Raw genomic sequence first — 22,392 nt, forward strand, 5'->3', positions numbered from 1 at the left:
CCTGCACTGATAACCTACTGTAGTGGAATTGAAAGTGCTTTAATTCTTGTGTGCAATAGCAGTTAAATTTTTTCGCATAGGCTGGCAGCTGAAAACCTGCTGAAGTGAAATTTGTCACTCCTAGTTCAGAAAGCATTTGTACAAACAGACATCTGATGGAAGTTTTCTGCACATTTGTAGAGGAGAAAAGAATCACAAAACAAAATTCAGTAATAGAAAGCCTACCACTGAGGAACAGATTCGAATATTATAAACAGATATATTTGATTCAAATATAGTCAAATGATATGAAAAGCAAACATGGTATCCTACAGAATTCAGCATAAAACTCCTGTACAAATTCACTCACATAATTTTAAGAATTAGCTTATGACTTGCTCTTAAGAAATGCTGAAGGCTTCCCATAATGCTGCATTCTTTGAGTCTTTTAAAGTTAACACGCTCTGAAGACAGTCAATATTTTGCAGGATTGCATGCAAGTGAACACAGCAACCAAGTATCAGTTTTGTGTGATCAAATGTGTTCTTCTTAGCCAAGCATCACATGATTATGTTCCCACATATCAGTCTGCTTAACATGGGATTAGGAGTAAACACACAGCTATTGATTATCAAGTGGATATAGAAAAACTGATCTAATAATAAGGTTTATATGTTGTTCGAACTTTATTTTTTCAACACTGATGTTATATCACCCACAGAAGAGCTAAAATGATTTAAAATAGTATCTTCCATGTAAATAGCCTGTCCTGACCTTCTGAAGAGATAGATCAGTATCCAAAAAGGATGTATACTAACACTGAAAATGATAAACAATAATGAACCAGATACATTATAGTTGTGAGAAAAAAACAACAGATGTAATTTTTAAACTTTTTTCTTTTTTTAGTGTTAACCTCACTTACAAACCTGTAATAAATACAATGTGATTCCAAGTCTTTTACTTGACTACTCTCATTTTGTATCCTAAAAGATTTACATTAAATAAAATATAGCGTTTTCAGAAATCATTTTCCTAAGATAATACTCTTACATTTTAGATAATACTTTATGTATTGCTTAAAGATCAAGTAAAATCAATTAACACTACTTCACACATAGTGTACATCGCTTTGCAGAAAGAGTGCTTTACAGGACATTCAGTTGACATACTGCTGTGCATTTGCTGAAATACATTTATTGATGACTTATCAGGTGTCTTACATTGTGTAGTTTACTGGACAGTTACACTATTTGCCCGGTTCTGGAATAAGTTTTTCCAAACTTTTCGAAGAGAACAATTGGTGGTAACACTGTTTGAAAGTCCTAAAGAAATAAGAGAGACAAAAAAAGTGTTAAGTTTGGCTTTCATGGTTTTACCTTTTTTTTAAGGTATTTTAGAGCTCTAAATATTGTCTCCTAGCTAAATTTCATTATATGAATTAGAATGTAAATTACATAATGTACATGAAACATACATTGTTATATGTACATTACTTTGAAGAAGAGCATGAGAATTGAATGATTCAATTGCAAGCAAATATGTATTTCAAACTCTAAGTAATTAAAGGCACTGCAAAAATTTCCTGCTTCAAAAACTAAATTTTATAGTCTTTTGCAAATCATGGTATAGAGAATTATATTCTCCTCCCTGGCAACCAGTTAAGTTAAAGACAGCAAGATATCCTTGCAATGTTTTAACTTTTCTACCTTGTTTAACATTAAAACATGGATATTAAACCAGCTCCGTAAGAAAAGGTAAAAAAAATTATATATATTAAATAACTACTAGTGGCAACAAATTAATTAGGAGTTCTGGTAGAAAAAATACAAGCAGGGTGATTCCTGAACACGTTTTATCCAGGACAAGGTCTTGGTTATTACACTCAATTTTTTAAAATGCAAATGCTTTCAAAATAAATTGAATAAGAGAAACGCAAGTGAACCTGTGCCGTAAGAGTACAATGTTAATACAGCCAGCAAACAAGAAAGCAAAATAAGCTAAGTATTCGAAACAGTATTTTGATTTAGCTACTTACTAATAAACGCTTGTGGTAAATGATCAGCAAGTCCATGGTGTTTAAGATCAAGGTTTCAAAGCATTCCTAATAAAATTATTTTCTTTGCTCCTGAAATACTTGGAACAGTATCAGCAATACAAAATAATTGTTTAGCATTAAAACTGTTTTCCCTTTCTGAAAGTAATATGCCACAGATGAATTGTCAGCTTTCCGGGATATGATGATTAATTTTTAAGAAAGAAGGTGGTCACTTTCTACTGTTTTCTATTGTCAACATGATGCTCTGTGAAAGTGCATGGAAATGTAATGTCTTCATAAAATGTCTGAATGAATGAAAGCTAAAATGTTTACCTTTTCAACACATTTCACAATTTGCAAGGTTTGGTTTTCTCTCAAAAGCAGAATGAAAACTGTTTTTTTTCCTGAAAAATTACATGAAGCAGACTTACCATTGCCTGGATATTTTAGATTTAGCTACTTCACAAACCACAGTTCAGCTGAATCTCCATAAACAGACAGAGCAACTACAACTTCTGGTAAGCTTCATGCAAACACTGACACGGTCCACCTGAGTTTCACCTGCACTGCGTATTGCCAAGCTGTGACCATATCTTTTCTTACACCTCATACTTCAGAGTTATTTGGTATGATTCCTCCAACATTCTCGTGCATAAATCTTAAAATAACAAGGCAGACATATACATTCAAAATTAAAGACTCCCTGTGAGGTGCGAAAGTGAGTACTGCCTCATTCTTAACTGTTCAATAGATTTAATCTTTAATGTTTCTCTATGTCTTATACCGCCCAATTTCTTACCCAACAGAAACAGCCTATTTGCATATTTTCATGTTATACTTTAAGAATGGCAGAGTATTTTAATTTTCATTGTGTGTTTGGCATCATAAGCACCTTCTTACTGCAGGAAAAGTTGTCGATATAATTATTATAATAAATATTATTATAACTCCAGCATAACTGCAAATAGTTTCCTTCTATAGTGAAGCTAGTTATATTTAATTCAGTAAATTCACCAGGCTAATATTGTTCATGGGAATGAAAAAAAAACCACAACAGCTCTAGTTGCCAAGAAAGCAAAGAGATAATACAGCTATAATTTAGGATTAATCAGTAATTCAGAGCAGAATACAGTATCTTTTATTTCGAAAACAGGAAGTATATTTTTAATTTACATGCAGAGCAGTTAGGTAGAGTTTAACAAAAAAAGCAGTGACCTTGGGGTGAGAAGGGGAAACCAGTATAAGGTGTACACCCCCCACATCAGGATAAAATCAGGAATGGTAAGTCTGAGCATTGAAAAACTCTTCATTTGCTGGAGCAGACGGCTTTTGCTATTAGGATGCCTGGCCAAACAAAAACAATTGGCTGCCAAAATTAGCTCCCTGGGACGATTTAGGAGCCTTTGAAGTGAACAGTTTTTTGAGCTGGAACTAAGCCCAGGTCCAGCTTCAAACTCAAATCAAAATGACAAAGAGGAAATTTTCTGTGCCACACGCCCCCTCAGTGTAAGATTACTTTGGGTTGGCAGCTGTACTGTTTATCTTGTTATTTAAAGCTATTTCACTAGATACTCACAACTGAGCATTTAAACAACTGGCTCCGATTATGACGACAGCATTTATGTTTGACCACATTTAGGAAACATCACACAGTCTGATGGATAAATAAAAGTATTGCTGGCTTTACAGTTAGACTAACTAAAGAAGTTTAGAATGTATACTAGATAAGTGTTGCACAGTATGCATATAAAATATAAATATCTTTTTAGGAAAAGAACCCCAACTTTTTCTGTATTTGAAGATACAGATTTTAATCAGGTTTCAACAGTGTAAGAAAGTAAAGCCTGAAAATACCTCTTGGCCTTGCAAGATCTGCCTCACAGTGCTGAAGAGATCCTATCCCAACTGCATCATTGTAGCAGCATAAAGGGAAAAGAATTGGAAACCATGTTCTCATGGTTCTCTAATTTGGTGATGAAATGTAGGTTCAAATCGTGGCAGTGATGCACTGCAATGCACTGCTGTTGGATTCTGGTAGACTGCCAGGAGCATCTTGAATTTAAGTTGTTTGCTACATAGCGTAGAAGTTATGAAGTTATTAGATAAGCCTTTTGAAGCTACAAGAACAAAAGTTGTGAGTGGAGAAAAACAGGCTTCAAAATTATTTTCACCATCGGTCTCTCATTGTTGGCAGCTGGCATGAATTAGCTTACAAATATGAATTCCCACATATTGGTGTGATTGACCCTACAGTTTTGCAGTCTCAGGACCATAGGAGCATGGCGCTGAGCTTTATGGAATTTTTCCACAATGCAATCTTAAATCATGCTATATAATTCTCAGCATCAGAGACCTGTAATTCTCAGGACCGAGACCTATTTTTAAATTCCCAAACTAAGTTAAATATAACACTTCCTTTTTAAACTTGTCAGGCTTTGGCTCCTTTCACTCTAGTAAATTGTACGTGACTCAAGTTCAACTGACAGAGCTTAACAAGACCTATGGACCCTTTCAATATATTTGACTAGTTGACTGTCATATGTGCTCATCAGTTCTAAACAATGAAGTCAAAAAAGGTGACATAAAGCCATGGAAGATTTGTCTCAATCAGCACACTCTGGTGTAATAGATTAGACTTGTGAAATGCTCAAATAGTTTATCTTTGGAATGTTGTTATTATTAAAGCAAATTCTAAAGAGATTTTACATCTGAGTATGCAGACATACATAAATACAGACCATGTAGAAATAACACTGGCAAACCAATGAGAGCTTGTAGCCCTACACATCAGCTTGAAGGCCTTTAAAAATGCATTCCCTCATATTCTAGTGACAAATTTGCAGTGTTTCTAAACAATTTTGAGAGTACTGTACAACATCCTGTAATATAAAAAGCACTTTGTAATGAGATAGGAATCACAATTAAGTATCTTCTTGGAAATTTAATGCAGTAGAAAGTCAGCTGCTTCAGACCAAAGCAAGAATAGGCAAACAATAATAGAATATCTATTCACAGATTTTAAGGCCAGAAAGTACCATTATGACCATTTATTCTCAGCTCCTACATACACACTTCAGGTAATTTCCTGCAGCAAATCTATCAATAATTCATAACAATTATGAAGCTGTTAAGCACGTGATAAACTTGGAACAATAAGCTTACAATAAACTTATGGTACCTGATTTACAGCTTTGCATAGGCTTTCTCTGTAATGACAAAATTTCATTTTGTTGCATAAAGAGAGATTAGGTTGCATAAATGGAGATTAAAGTTGCATTAGGTTGTATGAATGCAGTTTTTCTTCATAGGTTAGGAGAAGTAACATGTGAAGATGTTTCAAAGATAAATTATAGAACCTCCCTAATGAAGAATATTCTACCTATAGTGGTGATTCAGTCCTCTTTTGAGCCAGTCTAACAATAATGAAGATACTGTATAATTGTCATGATGTCAACCATGACACCATGTGCTATGCAAAAGGTAAACCAATCCATGAAAAGTTTGGATCTCAGAAAAACTTTTTCATAGTGCTGGAATTATATCTGTTGAGAAGAATCAATGGCAGAAGGAGTAAATGAAAAGTGGGCACAGCTGCTAGCATCCTAATTCTATCTTCATGCTATTGAATAGAAAAAACAGGGAACAAAACTCGTTTTTCTCTAGCTTGAAATCACCATGCACAGGCACACATCAAGACTTTGGAGGGTGCAATGGGAACTTCTGCATAGATGTCCATGCAGTAGTAACGTCCTTAGTGTAGGGTAAGCCCACTGAACAATCTTGCTTTCCCCACAAGGCTGGGACACAGCTCATGTGCACACCTCATTTGAAAACCAGGCAGTACAGCCAAGTACCACTGCACAGCCATAGTCCACAACACCCTCTATTTAATGCTAAGTGGTCATATTTAAGTATTCCCTATGATCCTAATGCTTGTAATAGTAAAATTAAAGTTTTAAATTGAGCTGTCATAAGTAAGCCTCCTGACCTGTTAATAGCCATGGAGGTCTCTAACAAGGAAGCACACCAGAAATGGCAAGTTGTTATGCAAGTAAAATGTTGATCCAGCTAACTTTTATTCTTAGCAAATTTATCAATAATGGTTAACAATACTTCCAACTAGTACAGGGCCTTCTGACATGACAAAATGAGTGTAACAACCCATTCTGTCAATACAACACAAATGTCATTTCAAGTGCTCAAAACCCACTAAGCTACCCTAAAATAGATTGATTTATCTGCTCCAGTGTTTCTTTGGGGCAAACTTTTCTCACAACTGAAACCAATTAGTGGGCCTGGCACTTGTAGTGCAGAATGTAGGTCAGCATCAAGTAATAAAAAAGTATTGACTTTTCTCTGTCTGTAAGCAGCATGAAAGGGGTGCCATGGCCTTGTCGTATATGAAAAGAGCTCCATTAATTCCACTTATTTCAACCAGGGCTGTCAAATACTAATGCTTCTATTGCACTTTTCACACAAAGTACATTGACACCAATCCTGGCCCCAGTGAAACAAGTTTACAATATTTCAGTCAGTGAAAGGAGTACTATAATTTTTAATTCCCTGTTGTACATTTAGTCTCCTTAAGCAGCACTGCTCATAAGACCTATTGAGAGAGATGAGCTGGGACATTAATAATGGCTACACATTTCTTCCCATGGGCAACAGAACCTATTTCTTGGGCATAGCTTCAACAGCTAATTAGCCATAAAGTTCAGGACACAGTTGTTTGGCATAACTCTGTTTTTGTGGCTGGTGGGCACAGACTGCCAATTTTGCTTTCCGCTGTGGAGAAATATCCAAAAACGAGGAATAGGTCTTCTGTGACTTAAGGCTATAACATTGAAAAGCTAATGTGTTAACCAATTGGGTCAACTAGCCCCTTCAAATAAGAGATAATAACAAAAGCCTGGATCATGCCTTAGGGACTGGATCTCATTGTGTCAGTGCAGAGGCATTGACTTCCAGGGAGAAGCGTGCCTAATCGGAGTTCCCTGCGCTGCAGTGGACAACTGACCACTGCTATGATGAAGGGGGTTAGAATTACACCTTTCCCTATTCAGCTTGCCAGTGCAATGCAGAGGAGGAGAACTAGGAGCCATCATCTATCTCCTCCTTTGACTGTCTACTCTCCAAATGTTGTTCGTTTGGGTAAGTGAAATGAAAAACTGGTGCTTCCATGAAGACTTTATGAGCTTCTCCATATTGTGGATCAACACAGCAGTGGTCAAACTGACCCAATATGTTATGATACTGTTTCCCTCTATTCTCTGCAATTTCCCTCCTAAACTGCCTGCCTTTTTTGTTTTCCTCACAAGTGAAGTTCATGGTTCTTCTTGACAAGCTTGAGTGCTCTGAGTGTCATGTCTAACTCATTCTCTAATTACCTCTGGTAAATGCAAACATCATCAACAACAAAAAACTCTTTGATTTAAAAAGACTGTGTGACTATGGTAGAGGCAATTTTCTACTTGCTTTAATGACTTCATAAGTGCAAGTCTTACTCTTTGAATCAACTTGCTATTAGATCTTAAAATAAAATTATATTGTATAGCCATCATAAAAGGCAACTTTATAACCTTCTGTGTTACACTTTTACATCAGGCAAGTTTTTTCTATTTGTTAGTTTTAGTCTTTTATTGACATTATGATAATGTGTTGTAAAAAAAAAATCGGGAAATTATGTTCACAGTAGGAAATCTAAAAACACTATTTTAATATCCTATCTTCCAAACAGAAAGAGAAAACATTTAATTGCTATTTGATTTATATAACAAACATTTCACACAGTTAAATTTTCATGAAGATTTATAACTATCACTGACTCTTGCACATTTCATCTTTTGGAATTATAAATGAGGAAACCAAATTCAAACAGTGCTTGCTAGAAATTATGAAATATTTCCAATTATGGTTCATGAATTTGAAAAAGCACTGATCTGATAATCACATAGGTTTAGATATGACCTGCATGATACGTCCAATACGAGCAGCACAACAGTGTGTGCTCCTCTGTGACAGTCTAGCATGGAAATTATAACTCTATTCCTCCCTTTCTCTAATATTCTGAGAAGGGAGTGTTCTGCTACTAATCTGTACTCACTGAAGTTTGCTTTGTTATTTCAGCAGCTAAGCTGTGCTAGTTTGTGTTTTGGAGATAACTGGAGATAACTGGCTAACACAAGTCAAGCTCTAAAACTTCTTGTCCTCATCTGTGCAATGTAGGAGAGGATGTGTTCTGGCCTTGAAAAGAGCCTATTTCTGCTCCTGCATGGTTAGAAGCAGTTTGGACAAAGGAACAAAAGCGTATCCCACTGTATCCTTCCACAGCTGCACAAATTAAGCTGTGACATGACAGAAAATAATGATGCTTTTGAGAATGCAATAGTTTGAGCCATTGTACAACAAAAGCACAAATATTTCTAAATGAATAAGATATTTTGCAATAGCTGTGTTCATTAGGATTACAAATGTGTCAACGCTTACAGTGCTTTCTCACAAGCAAAGGCAAATTATCGCTTGGCTTTGATGGCAGTTTTGTGCAGGGAAGGACAAAGGAAAAAAGAGGAAGGATTTGGTCCAGTAAGAATACTTACTTTCTTGTAAGTATTGCCTCTCTAAAATTATCCTGGGATCTGAAAGTAGCCTGTCCTTTTTGTCATGTGTAATATAATCAGCAATGAAGATTTGTGGTCCAAATTTGCATTTGTTACATTTACTTAGTTCCCTGCAGTCATTGCAGTTGCCCAAGGGGAAGGAAGGGTGGAATTCCCAGCTGTACCTTCTAAGTTAATTTATTCCGTTTATTGATGATCTGCAAGCCAGACACTGTCTGGTCCTTCCTCCCAAACATGTACTAGCTTTTCAATGCTTTAAAAAGAAATGTATTCTCCTTTATAAATAACTGTGCAGATAATGAATTTATTTATGTATATAAAGCTAAACTACTGAAGAAGAATAAATCACCTTTATGTAGACACTTTTCAGGTACTTTTAGACACATTCAGAGCCAGTATCAATACTAAAAGTATGGTTTGCCACACAGAAAGTTACAGTGCATGTTGTACCATACTTTAGTCAATGTTTTGAAACAACATCACCCAAATTCTGTTCTGAATGTCTGTATTTGAACTAAAATTGCCAATGATAATATTCTATTTTTTCAACTAATGTAACCTTTTTTTACAAGTAAATTAAATTAAGAAACCAATGCAAATTTCTCTGCAAGCTATTTCATACTTGGATACCCTTGAACTTTACTGAATCTGGGCTAAAAAACAAAAGTGCAGTTGAAATAGTTCAGTAGGTATTCAGAATCCCAAGAGGTGTTTATTTGCTATTGTCATGTAAATGTCTACTTTTTGCAGGGTATTTTAACAAAGTATTTTTGAAGACAGGAGTAGATGTTCATCTCAACTTATTTAAGATGTACAAATAACATCATCAAATATGACATATGGGTTCATAACCCTTTATGAAGTTATTAAATCTGAGGTGGAACTATGCTTAACACTACCGTAGTGTGTACAGAAAAATATAGGGTTTTAAAAGCATCTGATGAAAAAGTAAAGCACATATTTTTATCATAGTGCTTGCATTTTTAAACTAACTCCTTGTCCTGTCCACTACACCCATTCTGCTAGCAACAGGACGTGTATTAGAAAACAATGCACTTAATGATAAGAATCTTGACTTATGCCATTCATAAGCTGCCCCTTTCATTGTCTAATCTGTTCAACCACAACATTCTCTTTCCAGCTGAAAATAAGCCAGTGCCAAGTGTTGACTGCCAAGACAAACTCAGAACCACTTTTAACCTGCTGGACTAAAGCCAGAAAGTGTTTAACCTGCCAAGATCAAGTTGCAACTATCTCTAACTTGCCAAAATCATGTCACTAGGAGTTAAGGAGGAAAAATTCCGAGCTGAAATCCTGAAGTGAAAATATTTTTTATCTTATCAGGTTAAGCTGTATCTGTTTGGAAAAAAGTTGTAATCATTTAGAATCAATTAAAGGAAAAAAGCACATTGATTGCACCGTATTTGGCATATGCAGCAAAAGAGTTGCTCCAGTTAGATTTCATCTGGTTTGACACTGTTCTGGATGATGCTTTCAAACCTGATTGCATTCTGTGATGAAATGACTAGATATGGAGATCAAAGGAGAACAGTGGATGCTGTCTAGCTGAGTTTTAGCAAGGCTTTCAACACAATCTCTCAGAGAATCCTTTTAACCAAGTTGGTAAATTATAGTCTAGATGTGCAGACTAACAGATGTAATAACTGTCTGGAGTATCAGGTCTAAAGGGTAGCAATGAATGGTTTGTACTCTAACTGAAACGTGGGTAAAAATGTATTTCCTCAGGTGCTGTCTTGGGACGGATCTTGTTTAATATCTTCATCGGTGACCTGGAGGTGGAGATGGAATGCACTCTCATCAAGTTCATGGACAACACCAAGCTAATGGGTGCCATCAATACACTTGAGGGCTATCATTCAGAGTGATGTTGACAGCCTAGAGGAACAGCCTGACAGAACTTCACAAAATACAGTATGGACAAATGCACGTGGCAGACTAACCCCAGGAACAAAGCAGGCTGGAGACTGACAGGCTGGGTAGGAGGTCTGCAGAAGAGGATGTGGGGATACTGGTGGGAAACTAGCTAAACATGAGCCAGCGATGTGCCCCAGCAGTGATGAAAGCTAAAGAGAAAAACAGCTTTCTTGTTTTGTAAATATAAGCTACCTTCAGAAGAGATTGAAATGATCCAACAGGAAAAGACCTTTCTCATTTTGCAGGCAGCTTACTTTTGAGATCAGCTAACTCCAGAAAAATTATTCATCTCCTATCCAGTGTTCACAAATATTCTAACTAATCAATAAAGCTGGAACAATAGCTCTTAAGCTAATACCTATTGATATTTTTTGTTTCTGTAGTTATTAATATATGATAACATATCTTCTCTGTGTGTCATGCTTTTCGTCATTATTCAATGGCACTTTTTCTTTAGTGTAAATTCATCAATTCTTTGCTACAGTTCAGGAACAGCATCAGCAACGCTGATTATTCACTCAGGTGCCAGAGATTTGTTTTGGCATTGACATGAAGCTAGTTCTGTCAAACTGCTACTGATTAAGAAACTTCAGGGAGAGGAACAGTTGACATTTATAGCTAAACATTATTTCAGATTCAACAGTGTTCAGAAGAATTAAATGGATTACACATATCAGCACAAATTAAAAAAAATAGATTGTTGAACACTTTGAAAACTAAAATCATGCTGTCTTCGTTCTGATATGAATACATGCTACATATACTAAATGTAACAACTTGTGCAAACATATTCTATGGTAGTACATAAGTGAAAGTTTATTTCATTTTTCAGCTGGATAACTTCCAAACTAAATTCTACACTCCATTGTCCATGTTGAGGAAAGAATTTAGCCTTAAACTTTCTTTAACATCTATGTCTTTAATGTCTGCACAGAACTTTCAATGTATAGCTGAGCACGATTATATCTTATAAATGAACAGGAACTCGGAATTTTTACAATGTTTTATATGCTAATTTATTCATTGACAGTGTAGTAGGAATATAAGTTATACTGTAAAGTTTCCCATACTTCTCTGAGGACTTTGGATTTGACCTGAAGTGTTGAAATTCTTTAAGTAGCAAAACATTTTGGTCTTCCTCCTGCCAAAGGCTGGGGCATCTGCAAAAACTACAAATCATGCCAAACTCTTTGAGTGATATATGGAGGACCACAATCCACTAGGAAATAAGCTAAGACCAACTCATTCATTTCATTTAGGTCCTTCAGTGGGATTTGAACCATCCAGCCCACAAACCATGTCTCGTGAGATTGCAGTATACATCCAGCCCACAGTAATAATGATTCATATACATATATGTGTATATGCTTTATTGCTACCTTTAGCTGGATTAAATGCAATATATCAAATTTTATATTTCTGCTTCTTTTATTAGCTTTCTAGCACCTGATCAGCTGACAGAGGTGATAATGAAATGTTTTTTTATAAACTGGAGTTTGTAAGTCCTATCCTGAGAATGTAATATTTCAAAAAATAGCCTAAGCTTTGGGGAAAAAACCAATTACAGAAACAGCATTAAAAATGCCAAGCACTGGGCAGAAGCAATTCTGGATCAGTTTAAAAAAGTGATTGATGAAACTCTAATCTGAGCTGAAGGAACAGTTTCACGACAAGCTGTGACCATTCCACACACTTCATTAGCTGCCATAATTAGCCTGGTGTTTCAATTTGTTAGAACTGGTGGGGACAATTTTACTCAGAATGCAAACATCAAAACCAGGGTGCCTCAGACTTCAGAAGAGGCTGATGAGAAGCTTTTCCAGTCTCTGTTAACTAAAAGATTAATTACAGCTGATGGGAGGCTGTACTCTGATTGTCACTCTGTCTATGTGCATTACTTTTAGCATTAGAAGAAAGACATGGTTGACACTACACTGCTCAATCAAGCAGCTTCTTGTTAGTGTACAAAGTCTGTTAATATGCAATGTTCTTATTGTTTCTCTTTTTCTTTTTTTTCCCCTAAGTTTAAGACCCTCATGCCTAACAAGTTATGCTTTAAAAGAGAAGGGTATTCATTTGCTAATGATAAACACTTAACACTTACGCTGTCATTCCTTCATACAACTACAGGTGAGAGATCCCAACACATCTCAAAGCTACCGGCTGGGAATATCATTATCACACTCAAATTATCCTATTTGGATATCAAATATCAATCCTATTCTCACACTCAAGATGTAAATTCCTACTCACATAGTCCCATTACAAAAACAATACAGTTGTGAAACACATATTATGGGCATCACATCCTTTATATCATACCCCCTTTACTTTAGGTGCTATTACCTCTGTACATTACCTCATCAAAGTCTGTAAGCTTATTTAAATGGAAGTGAAGTCTGAACTCGAAGTACAAACATTATCCCTGAATAATTCCATAACTCTCATTCTAGAATATTAACACACCTACTCGTAAACAACCCGTGATGTGGATATACCTTTCAGTTTCCCTATGTATTTTATGCTGAGATCAACAAAAACTATAAGAGAAGAAAGAATATAGTCTCCTATCTCCATCATGGTGGACGATCCTTTAACTGCAGTTTATAAAGGGCATGTTGAAACCAGCTTTTCATTGTATTAAACGAATAAACACTGAAGTGTATCCCAAACTTAGTATCATTTTACAATTTAAAATGGAGCAAACTAGTTCAGAGTTGATTCATGGTACAAATTTTAAAGAAAGAAGCAGTAGCTACTTACCTCAAGCCATTAAGACAACAAGCAGTCTGTATTACTTACCATCTCTCATTCACTCCAACATAAGTGCACAAAGCTATCTTTCACTGTGATTTTTCCTATTCAGGGAATGTAGATTACTCTAAAATCCATTTTACTGCACTGAAGTCCTACTGCTCTAAGAATAATCTACTCTTGCTCTCTGGAGAGATCAAAAATGTGCAGCCTTCCTCTCAGCTTGGGCATATACCTGACATAACCTCCTAAAATACATCCAGAATAGCTATAGGTTATGCACTATAAATTAAACAACTATTCAATCATAATGGGTCAGTGTGACAAAATATGTCACTCAGGCATCATTTTAAGATGCAAAATTCTGTAGTCCTACGTGTATCTATCAGTTGCAAGAAGTCACCAGAATATGTGCTTCTGGTCTTAGACTTCAATTTGTAAACTCACCAGAAATGTGTATTTAATTAATTATAAAAATTTGTGTATTTAATTAGATTAGATTAGATTAGATTAGATTAGATTAGATTAGATTAGATTAGATTAGATTAGATTAAAAAAACAGTGTCTATTTTTCTGTGAAAATGGGTAACACGATTTGTTCCTAGAACATTCTTTCTAAATAGCATTTCTCTACATATTGATTATATTCACTATAGGCCAGATCCTTATCTGATGCAAATTAGCCCAGCTCCATGGGTATATCTCAATTATGCCAGGTGCTGAGAATCAGTTCTCATACCTGAATTTTTCAACAGCTATATGGACCATGTAATTCATACAGGATAGTGAAAAGCTTTCTGTTACTTTCATTTCAACTCTATTTAACCAGCACAAACAAGGTCTAGGTGAGTATTATCAAATAATAAGTAGCCTGGTTTTGCACATATGTGTCATAGAGAATTTTAAGCTACTTCAAAATACAGCCTTTTTATTTCGGTATTGTGCAAACTGAATTGATTTGAAATACATTATGTTTGGCAGATACATAAACAAATCTACTTAATTCCAACAGTGTTGAGAAACCTATCCAAAACTGTCATCAAAAGGCAAGGCCAAGCACCACATAGTGTGAGGATTTTCAATTCCAACAAACAAAATAATATCCAAATAGTGACCACTAAAACTGATATCAACAAAACAAACAGGTGTAACTTCAGACTCTACTGTTTCCAGCTGAACTTTTCTTTTTTTTTGCATTAAAAGCTCTGCCACAAGTTACTGCAATGTACTCTAAGCATGTACTGAAGGAGTTGGTCAAGATACTCTATTTCTAAAGTGTTTCTGATTAAACAAGAGGCTTTAAAATGTTTAAGCAATGTTTACAATGGGCATTATTTAGAAAGTTAAAAAATACATATATCTCCCTCAAAGAAATATTGGTTAAAGTTAGCACTTACTAAAAAGCACGATTTTCTTTTATGCCACTAACATACAAGTTACATTATTAAATGAGGAAGGTAGGCAAAGCAAGACATTTATCATCAACAGACAAATGACACAGCATTGCTAGTTAGACAGTATAATAAGTACCATCTAATTTTCTCTTTTGAATCAATTTATTCTTCAAAGCCTTGGATCATCATCAAGGGACTGCATTTTCCCATTGAGAAATTATAGAATTGAAAATCAGGTTTTATAAAATACTCAACTAGTTGCTGACAAACACTTAAATAACCACTAGAATGGATTTGATTACAAGAGTGGTGACAGTATCTTTTCTTATGTAAATAACTGAATGGTTTGACTCTTCTGAGTCACTACTTTGTAGTATTCCTTCAAAATCAGACACAGTAACTTATCAGTAACCCTCACCAGAAATGTTTTCCAGCCTTTCTTTTCAGCCTTTTAGTTATCTGCAGCTTCTTTTCTTTATTTAGTTAAACAATAGCCAGGGATACATTTTGTATGTTTCAATTTGCTTCACAGTGTTTACCATCCTTCTATACCTAAGAAAATAACCCTTATAGATAACAATCGTTTGCATGACATATATCAAGAGTGGCGTTTTTCAAAGGCAGCTCAGCAGTGGTGACCTTAAGGATTTTCTCAAAGGAAACAAGCTATAGCTCAGGAACCTTTCCAATGGGAGCTCTGAAAGTGATCATCATAACAAAATGTATTTCTGTAAATATGACACAGTCATTCAGTGAGGAATCTGGAAAGATCATTATGTCAACTGTCAATAGTTGAAATTGTCATTGGCTTTCCCAGAAGACTGAATGGGTGCATCTTATAATGAGAGATATTTCATTCTAGTCCTATGAATGAGAGGTAATGTCTGGTGTTCTCACTGTTGGATATGACGTACTCCTCTCTGTTTTAATACATGTCCTTCTCAACAGTACATTATGACATTTACTAAAAAAAGCAAAAAATTCAGAAGTAGAAGTTGCAAAAGTGACTTTAAGACATTTTTTGTTACCCAGGTTCAGAGACCACTTGCTTATTAAGCTGGTCTGTGATATTGAATTTAGCAACATTGCTCTTTTTTTGTACTACTGAAACAGGTAGCCGAACACCTGAGCTCCTCTGGAGCTCGCAGCTCTGAAGAGTAGCGTTGCTGTGGGAATCACCCTATGTGGAGGCAGGGAATTACTCAAGTAGATTTTCACACGGAAAAACAGCAGCATTCTGACTCACAATGGTTGCTCTGAGAGCAGAAAATATATGCAAAGATAGATTTTTCATGAACAGTATAGGGTGCATTGTTGTAGGACCAGACCCTTGGGTTTACATGTTTTGGTTTGGTGCAGGACTCGGGATAGGAAGAAAAATGACAGAAAGCAGCCTTATCTTGGAAACAGATAGTTGATAACTCAAACTGATAACTCAAACTAAGGGACCATTTGGAGCATCTGAATAGATACATCAAGTCATGCCAGCAGTAATAATCATACAGGAGCCATGTCATTGGCCAGGGATTGCTGGAGTGCAACACACTTTGGCAACAACCCTTATTATCCCTGACATGGCTCATGAGGAAACCGGTAGTGTAACAAGCAAACTCTTACAGATCATCTAATAATTCCCCTAAAATAGAGTCACTTCTGGCTGCCACATTATGTCAGCTTTGCATTGCCTAGGAAAACACATTGCAGTTGGATTGGGGAACTAAGAATCTGATATTCAAAATATGTGCTAGGTTTTCTCATTGTATATTAGTAACTTCTGTCACAAAGCATATTGATAAATATGGCCTTAAAAGTTTTAAAACATGTAATAAGGCTGATAGTACGGATGCACATTCATTAGCCATTATCACACTGTATTAAAAAACATCCTTGCATAATCTTTTTTCCTAATTAAAATTAAAAGAAAACAAGCAAATTCCTTTAAAAAATTGTCATGGAGTCACAGTCTGAGAGAGAAAAAGTTTAAAGCTTCATACATACATACATCATACCTATCTCAAGTCCACTCACTGCAAGCTTAGGAAAAACGGAGTTAAGGTGAAATTTACATGTTTCAGCATAGTTAGGGATGGAGAAGTTTGAATAGTGTATCAAAAAATTCTGCCACATAATGACATCATTCACTGCTTGTTGTATGTTGTTGGTCCTACAAGGGATGAAACTAATTTTGAAACAGAACAAATCACTTCTCCCCTCCTGCCCTATTTTTCCCATGCAGTAATACTGTACAAAGAATAATTTGCTGTGGAACCACAGGACACACTGATCTCAGAAGAACATGGAAGCAAATGGGTTGGCCATGGCCCTGTAGAAGAGTCATACTCACTTCCTACAGCACTGACATTTTCAGGCCATATTAGGTTCTCCTTTTGGACCTTTTCCCACGTATCTGGAAATTAAGGCCCTACCTGGTAATGTGATTCCACTTGGGTCATCATGTGAGCAACAATGAAAACCACAGAGGCTATTGAACTTTCAGAGGCAGCAGGCTATACAAAATAAGGATGAAATCCTTGGACACACAGGGGGTTCTCATTTTCATCATAGAAAGTCCGAACTTAGTGAAGTCATGTGAGAGAAATTATGCAGTTGAGACATTCATAGAGATTTGACCCTTAAAATCTTCTTTATAGTAGAAAGCAAGTCAAAGATCAAGAATTGTTTCCATAGTCTCTTATCTCTGTTATCCCAGAAAGGAAATTTCTACCAATTCTTGGACGAAGAGCCAAATTTGTACCTAGTGTAAATCAGTGAAACTCTATACTCTTTGTATTATATTTATGTTGTAACATTCTTTATATACACTCTGGCTTAAAATACATACACACACTGGTGTTTATCTGTTATATATGTCACGATTTAACTAAATACCTCTGCAACTTCATATAATCTCAGTTGAAGGCAATCATTGTCCAACAAAATCAACCGAAGCTGTTGATGGTGCCTTTATCTATACTGGCTGAATTTGAGCCTGTAATTCCCTGCCTCTGGTGACAAAGATGGAAGTGATACAATTTATATAAGGACCAACTATTGCCTGCTCTAATAGCTACACAATACAGAGTGAAAATATCAGTGGTGTGACTACGGCCCAATTTCTACTGCTCCATGAAAAATAGAATTATGTTGATAGTGAATCACAAGGGCTATTTTTCATAGCCTTGACAATCAGAAATATTTGAACTTGATACTTGATTAATGCTGGCAGTATTCCATAAGTGATTTCCACTCTACAACATGTAATTATTTAATTATTTCCCATTATTAATGGAATGAAACAATTCAAAACAAACAGCTAGAATGACTGTTTTGCAGGAAGCTCATAATCATCAATTCATACATGTAGAAATCTTCCTAAAATTATATTAAGCTGGCCTGTTGAACTTGAAAGGCATATTTTATCCCAATCAATGCATAGAAGTAAAATTATCCATAACTAAGGCATGTTTCTCTGCTGTACAGTTCAGCTGTAATGATCCCCACACACTGCACTTGCACATCAATTATGATAATCATAATCACGGTCGTTAAGCTGAATGTTCATTATTATCAGGATGCTGGTGACAGCAGATTCAATCATCGGGTGCAATGGGCAGGCAGTCACAGTCCCACCCAAGTTTCTGCAGACAGCGTTGTGCCACATTAAATCTATGATGTGTTCCACATCCCACTCCATTCCAAAAGCTGTAGACGGTAAAGGTCAACTTTATGTTCTGTGCAATATGCTTAGGTTCTCTAAATTAATTCTTTGCAGTACTGGGTGTTTTTATGCTTTGTAGATAATAAAATTCTGTTTAGGGCCAAAATGCCTGTGCAAATAATGAAACTGTGATGCAATTGTACTGTAATTCACCTATAATAAGGCATCAGAGGAAAGAATCTATCAGGAAGGAACATCTTCAAGTGTCACTTCCTGAATTTTGCAAATAAGAAAACATTAAGTGCTGTCATTAAAGTCAGTTTTCTAAAATGCATATGCAAACTAATTCCAATACTGATTAAAGGCTGTAAGCTATCATTTCTGCCTCAGTAAAAATGAACATATGTGAGTGTTTTGACAACTGAGAGATTATAGTTAGTGTGTCTGATCCCTTGACTGTCCAGCTACATTGGAACCGATTGATGTAGATTAAATTCGTAGTGACTGGTAAATAGTTTATGTTGGTACTTCTCACAAAAATTCTATCAAAGGTATTCCAAGGTATTTAGGCATACATTATTAAACTTAAAATATGCAAGCATTTTTATTTTTATAGTGGTTTACAACTATGTAAACTAACTAGATTCAGTTTCACTAGAGATATAATGTTTCCATTTCTTGTTTATTTTTAGTGAAGAATTAGAATACAACAGTTTTTCCCTTAACTCAGAAACTTCTTTGAAATGTAAATGAAATGAGATAAAAATTTTTAGATTTTCACTAGATGAAAAGAAGCACTATTAACTTTTCCTACATAGATATGGCAATTGTTATGTTTAGAGGAAGTCTGTGCTAACACCCTTTCATTTTCCAGAATAAATATAACAAGGCAATTTTTTTCATTGCTGTTCATTTTGCTTCTAAAGTAATTATTAATTTACATACTAATCTTTTTGTGACTTGAATTAAAATGAATACTTATAAACACATTAAAACCTCAGGAAAAGACAGCTAGAACATGCTCATGAACAGACACAAGGAAACTTTTTTATATGTAGTTTTAAAAAAAGCCAGCTAATACCAGCTAGTATCAAATAATAGCTCAGAAGGGTCACTGATCCACTGACCACTGAACTGACTTCTTGGAAGAACTTACACACTAGTTTGTCTTACCAGCAATGGTAAAAGAAACTTCTGTAATATAATACCGTCAGAAGTTGAATATACATCATGGCAGGGTTATCAGCTATCCAGGTTGTCATATAAGTTGCATCCACAAAAATATCATCCCATGGGAAACTCAAAGGAGGGTTGTGTTTAGCAGACAAACTGTTAAGCAAAAATCTGATTTTTTTGGGTAATATTTTGATACATACCCTTTAGCCTGGTGATTCATTAGAACAGGATAATTTTGTCAATATCACTTATATATACAAAGTTTTAATAGAGTTTAGAAAAAAGAAAAGGAGAGTTCTTTCAGGTTTAACAGTTATGAAAGTATGGCCTCACACCTGCCTATAGGACCTTTTCCATTAAAATATAGTGAGGAGGTGGAGTTGTGGGGTTTTTTCCTGATAATAATGACCCATTAAAGCAGCAGGTAGGTCATAAATAGCTCTTTTCTCTTCTTATCTCTCTGTTTGGGTAAGCGGCTCCTAATTGAAGCTTCATATTGATTTAGAATTGGGGTTGGAAGGCTGTATGTCATGTTGGGTTAATGTATAGAGCTATTCACCTCCAGAGATTTAGGTTAAAATCTATCCAAGATCACAAGTAAAGTGAGTTTAGTTGTTTCAGCTAAGCCCATAATTTATATAATATTATATATATGTGATATGATATACAATATAAATACCTTTGCATTGTTTGATGTCATCATCTAAGCCTGATCAAGATCTGCTAAGGGAACTGGAAGAGTCTTTACAGGACAAGATAAGTACCACCAATACTACTTTTAGATCTTTTTTATATATCATACTGTGCTGGTTCCAGCTGGGATAGAGTTACTTTTCTTCCTGATAGCTGGCGTAGTCCTGTGTTTTGGATTTGGGATGAAAATAATGTTGGTAACATACTGATGTTTTCAGTTGTTGCTAAGTAGTCAAGGAGTGTTCAGCTTCTCATGCTGGCCTGCCAGCGAGAAGGCTGGGAGTGCACAGGAATTTGGGAGGGGACACAGCCAGGACAGCTGATCCCAACTGACCAAAGGGATATTCCCTACCATATGACGTCATGCTCAGCATATAAAGCTGGGGGAAGAAGAAGGAAGGGGGGGATGTTCAGAGTTACGGGGTTTGTCTTCCCAAGTCACTGTTATGCATGTTGGAGCTCTGCTTTCCTGGAGATGGCTGCGGATGGGAAGCAGTGAATGAATTCCTTGTTTTCCTTTGCTTGTGTGCGTGGCTTTTGCTTTACCTATTAAACTGCCTTTATCTCAACCCACGAGTTTTCTCAATTTTACTCTTCTGATTCTCTCCTCCATCCCACTGGGAGGGGAGTGAGCAAGTGGCTGCATGGCGCTTAGTTGCCAGCTGGGGTTAAACCACAACATAGCCAAAAAATTTTCTTGCCCTCACCCTTGTGATTCAGCCTTGGACCCTTGCACTTTCACTGAATATGCACAAAGGCCAAGATCAAATCACCAGACAGGTAAAATTTACAGAGTCAAATTTCAGTTTGGCACATACTTATGCTATGGGGCTTCAAATAGTCATATCCTCCACTCATTCCTTTTGAAAGACAAATTCAGATGTTTTTGTTTGAATGTTGATCTTTGTGCCTTTATTTGCAATGAGATTTAATTAATGTGTGTTAAAACACCAAAGTTTTACTCTGACCTCATTTTTAAAGCTTAAAGTTTTGAGAAACAATATTTTAAAAAATATTACTTCTTAAACTAAGATTCCTTGGAACTTCTTATATATTTACAAGGGGTAAGTTACTTTCAGGGGAAAAAGTAATCATATCTTACAAAATCCCATGATTGTTTAGATTGGAAGAGACCTCTTGAGATCTTCTAGTCCAACCCCCTACTCAGCTAGAGCAGGTTGCCCAGGACTGTGTCCTGTTGGGTTTTGAATACCTCCAAGGATGGAGACCCCACAATCTCTTTGGGCAACCTATGCCAGTGCTCTGTCACACTCACAGAAAAAAAAAAAAATGTGTTTTCTCGTGTTTATGTGGAATTTCATGCATTTCAGTTTGTGTCCATTGCCTCTTCTCCTGTCACTGGACACTACTGAGTCTCAGAGGAATCTGACTCCCTCTTCTTCATTCCCTACATGGTGTTTATACACATTGATAAGGTCTCCCCTGAGCCTTCTCCAGACTGAAGAGTTCCAGTACTCTTAGCCTCTCTTCATACAAAAGATGTTCCAGTCCCTTAACCACCTTAGTGTCTCTGTGTTGCTCTCTCTACCAAGTCCATTATCCTTCTTGTACGTGGAAATTTTGATGTGATTATAATACCTAATACTAATAGAAGTAATGCAAACTTTACCCAAATTCATGTTAGAATATGTTCCGAGGAAAGTTACCTCTTGTAGCACTACAAAACATACTAGATGCTCCTGACAAAGCAGGCGGTTTAATGAGACTACCTTAAAATAAAAATGGCTCTTCACTAATTTTTACAATTTTCCAATGAACGTAAGCAGTCAAATATTTTGTTGTTTTTAATCAGGTTTTGCCATAATTTTCTGAAGGTTTACCTTAATGTGCAAGAATGAATGTGCAATCTCTCTTAAATCAGAAAAGGCAATACAGATAGAACAAAACCTTGCAAAACTTACAACAAAAGCTGTCTTAACCAGGCTTTTAAATCCCTGTTTTGCAGGTAGAAGAGGTGCTGAATTTCCTCAAACTGAACTTACCAGGAAGAGTCGGGGAAGCCTGATATCTCATCACATCAGCTCTAACTATGTGACTTTATAACATGCTAGAAAGATTCCCATTGGATTCCATGCTCTCTGGATCAGGCCCAAATTTGCTTAGTTCTAATATAATAACAATCTAAAA

At 35.9% G+C, this 22,392-nt stretch overlaps 1 protein-coding gene across 1 annotated transcript in view; it reads right to left on the reverse strand.

The window, feature by feature from the left end:
* Window positions 1-1,223: 1,223 nt before the first annotated feature.
* Window positions 1,224-22,392, reverse strand: part of SPATA17 (spermatogenesis associated 17) — a gene marked incomplete at its 5' end in the record, with an annotated part of 90,597 nt that continues 69,428 nt past the window's right edge. The window contains one exon of the mRNA XM_010286971.1: window positions 1,224-1,304. Coding sequence (XP_010285273.1) covers window positions 1,224-1,304 — 81 coding nt within the window. The remainder of the gene's footprint in view (window positions 1,305-22,392) is intronic.

This window comes from Phaethon lepturus, unplaced genomic scaffold, assembly GCF_000687285.1.
Source record: "Phaethon lepturus isolate BGI_N335 unplaced genomic scaffold, ASM68728v1 scaffold3910, whole genome shotgun sequence".
NCBI lineage: Eukaryota > Metazoa > Chordata > Aves > Phaethontiformes > Phaethontidae > Phaethon > Phaethon lepturus.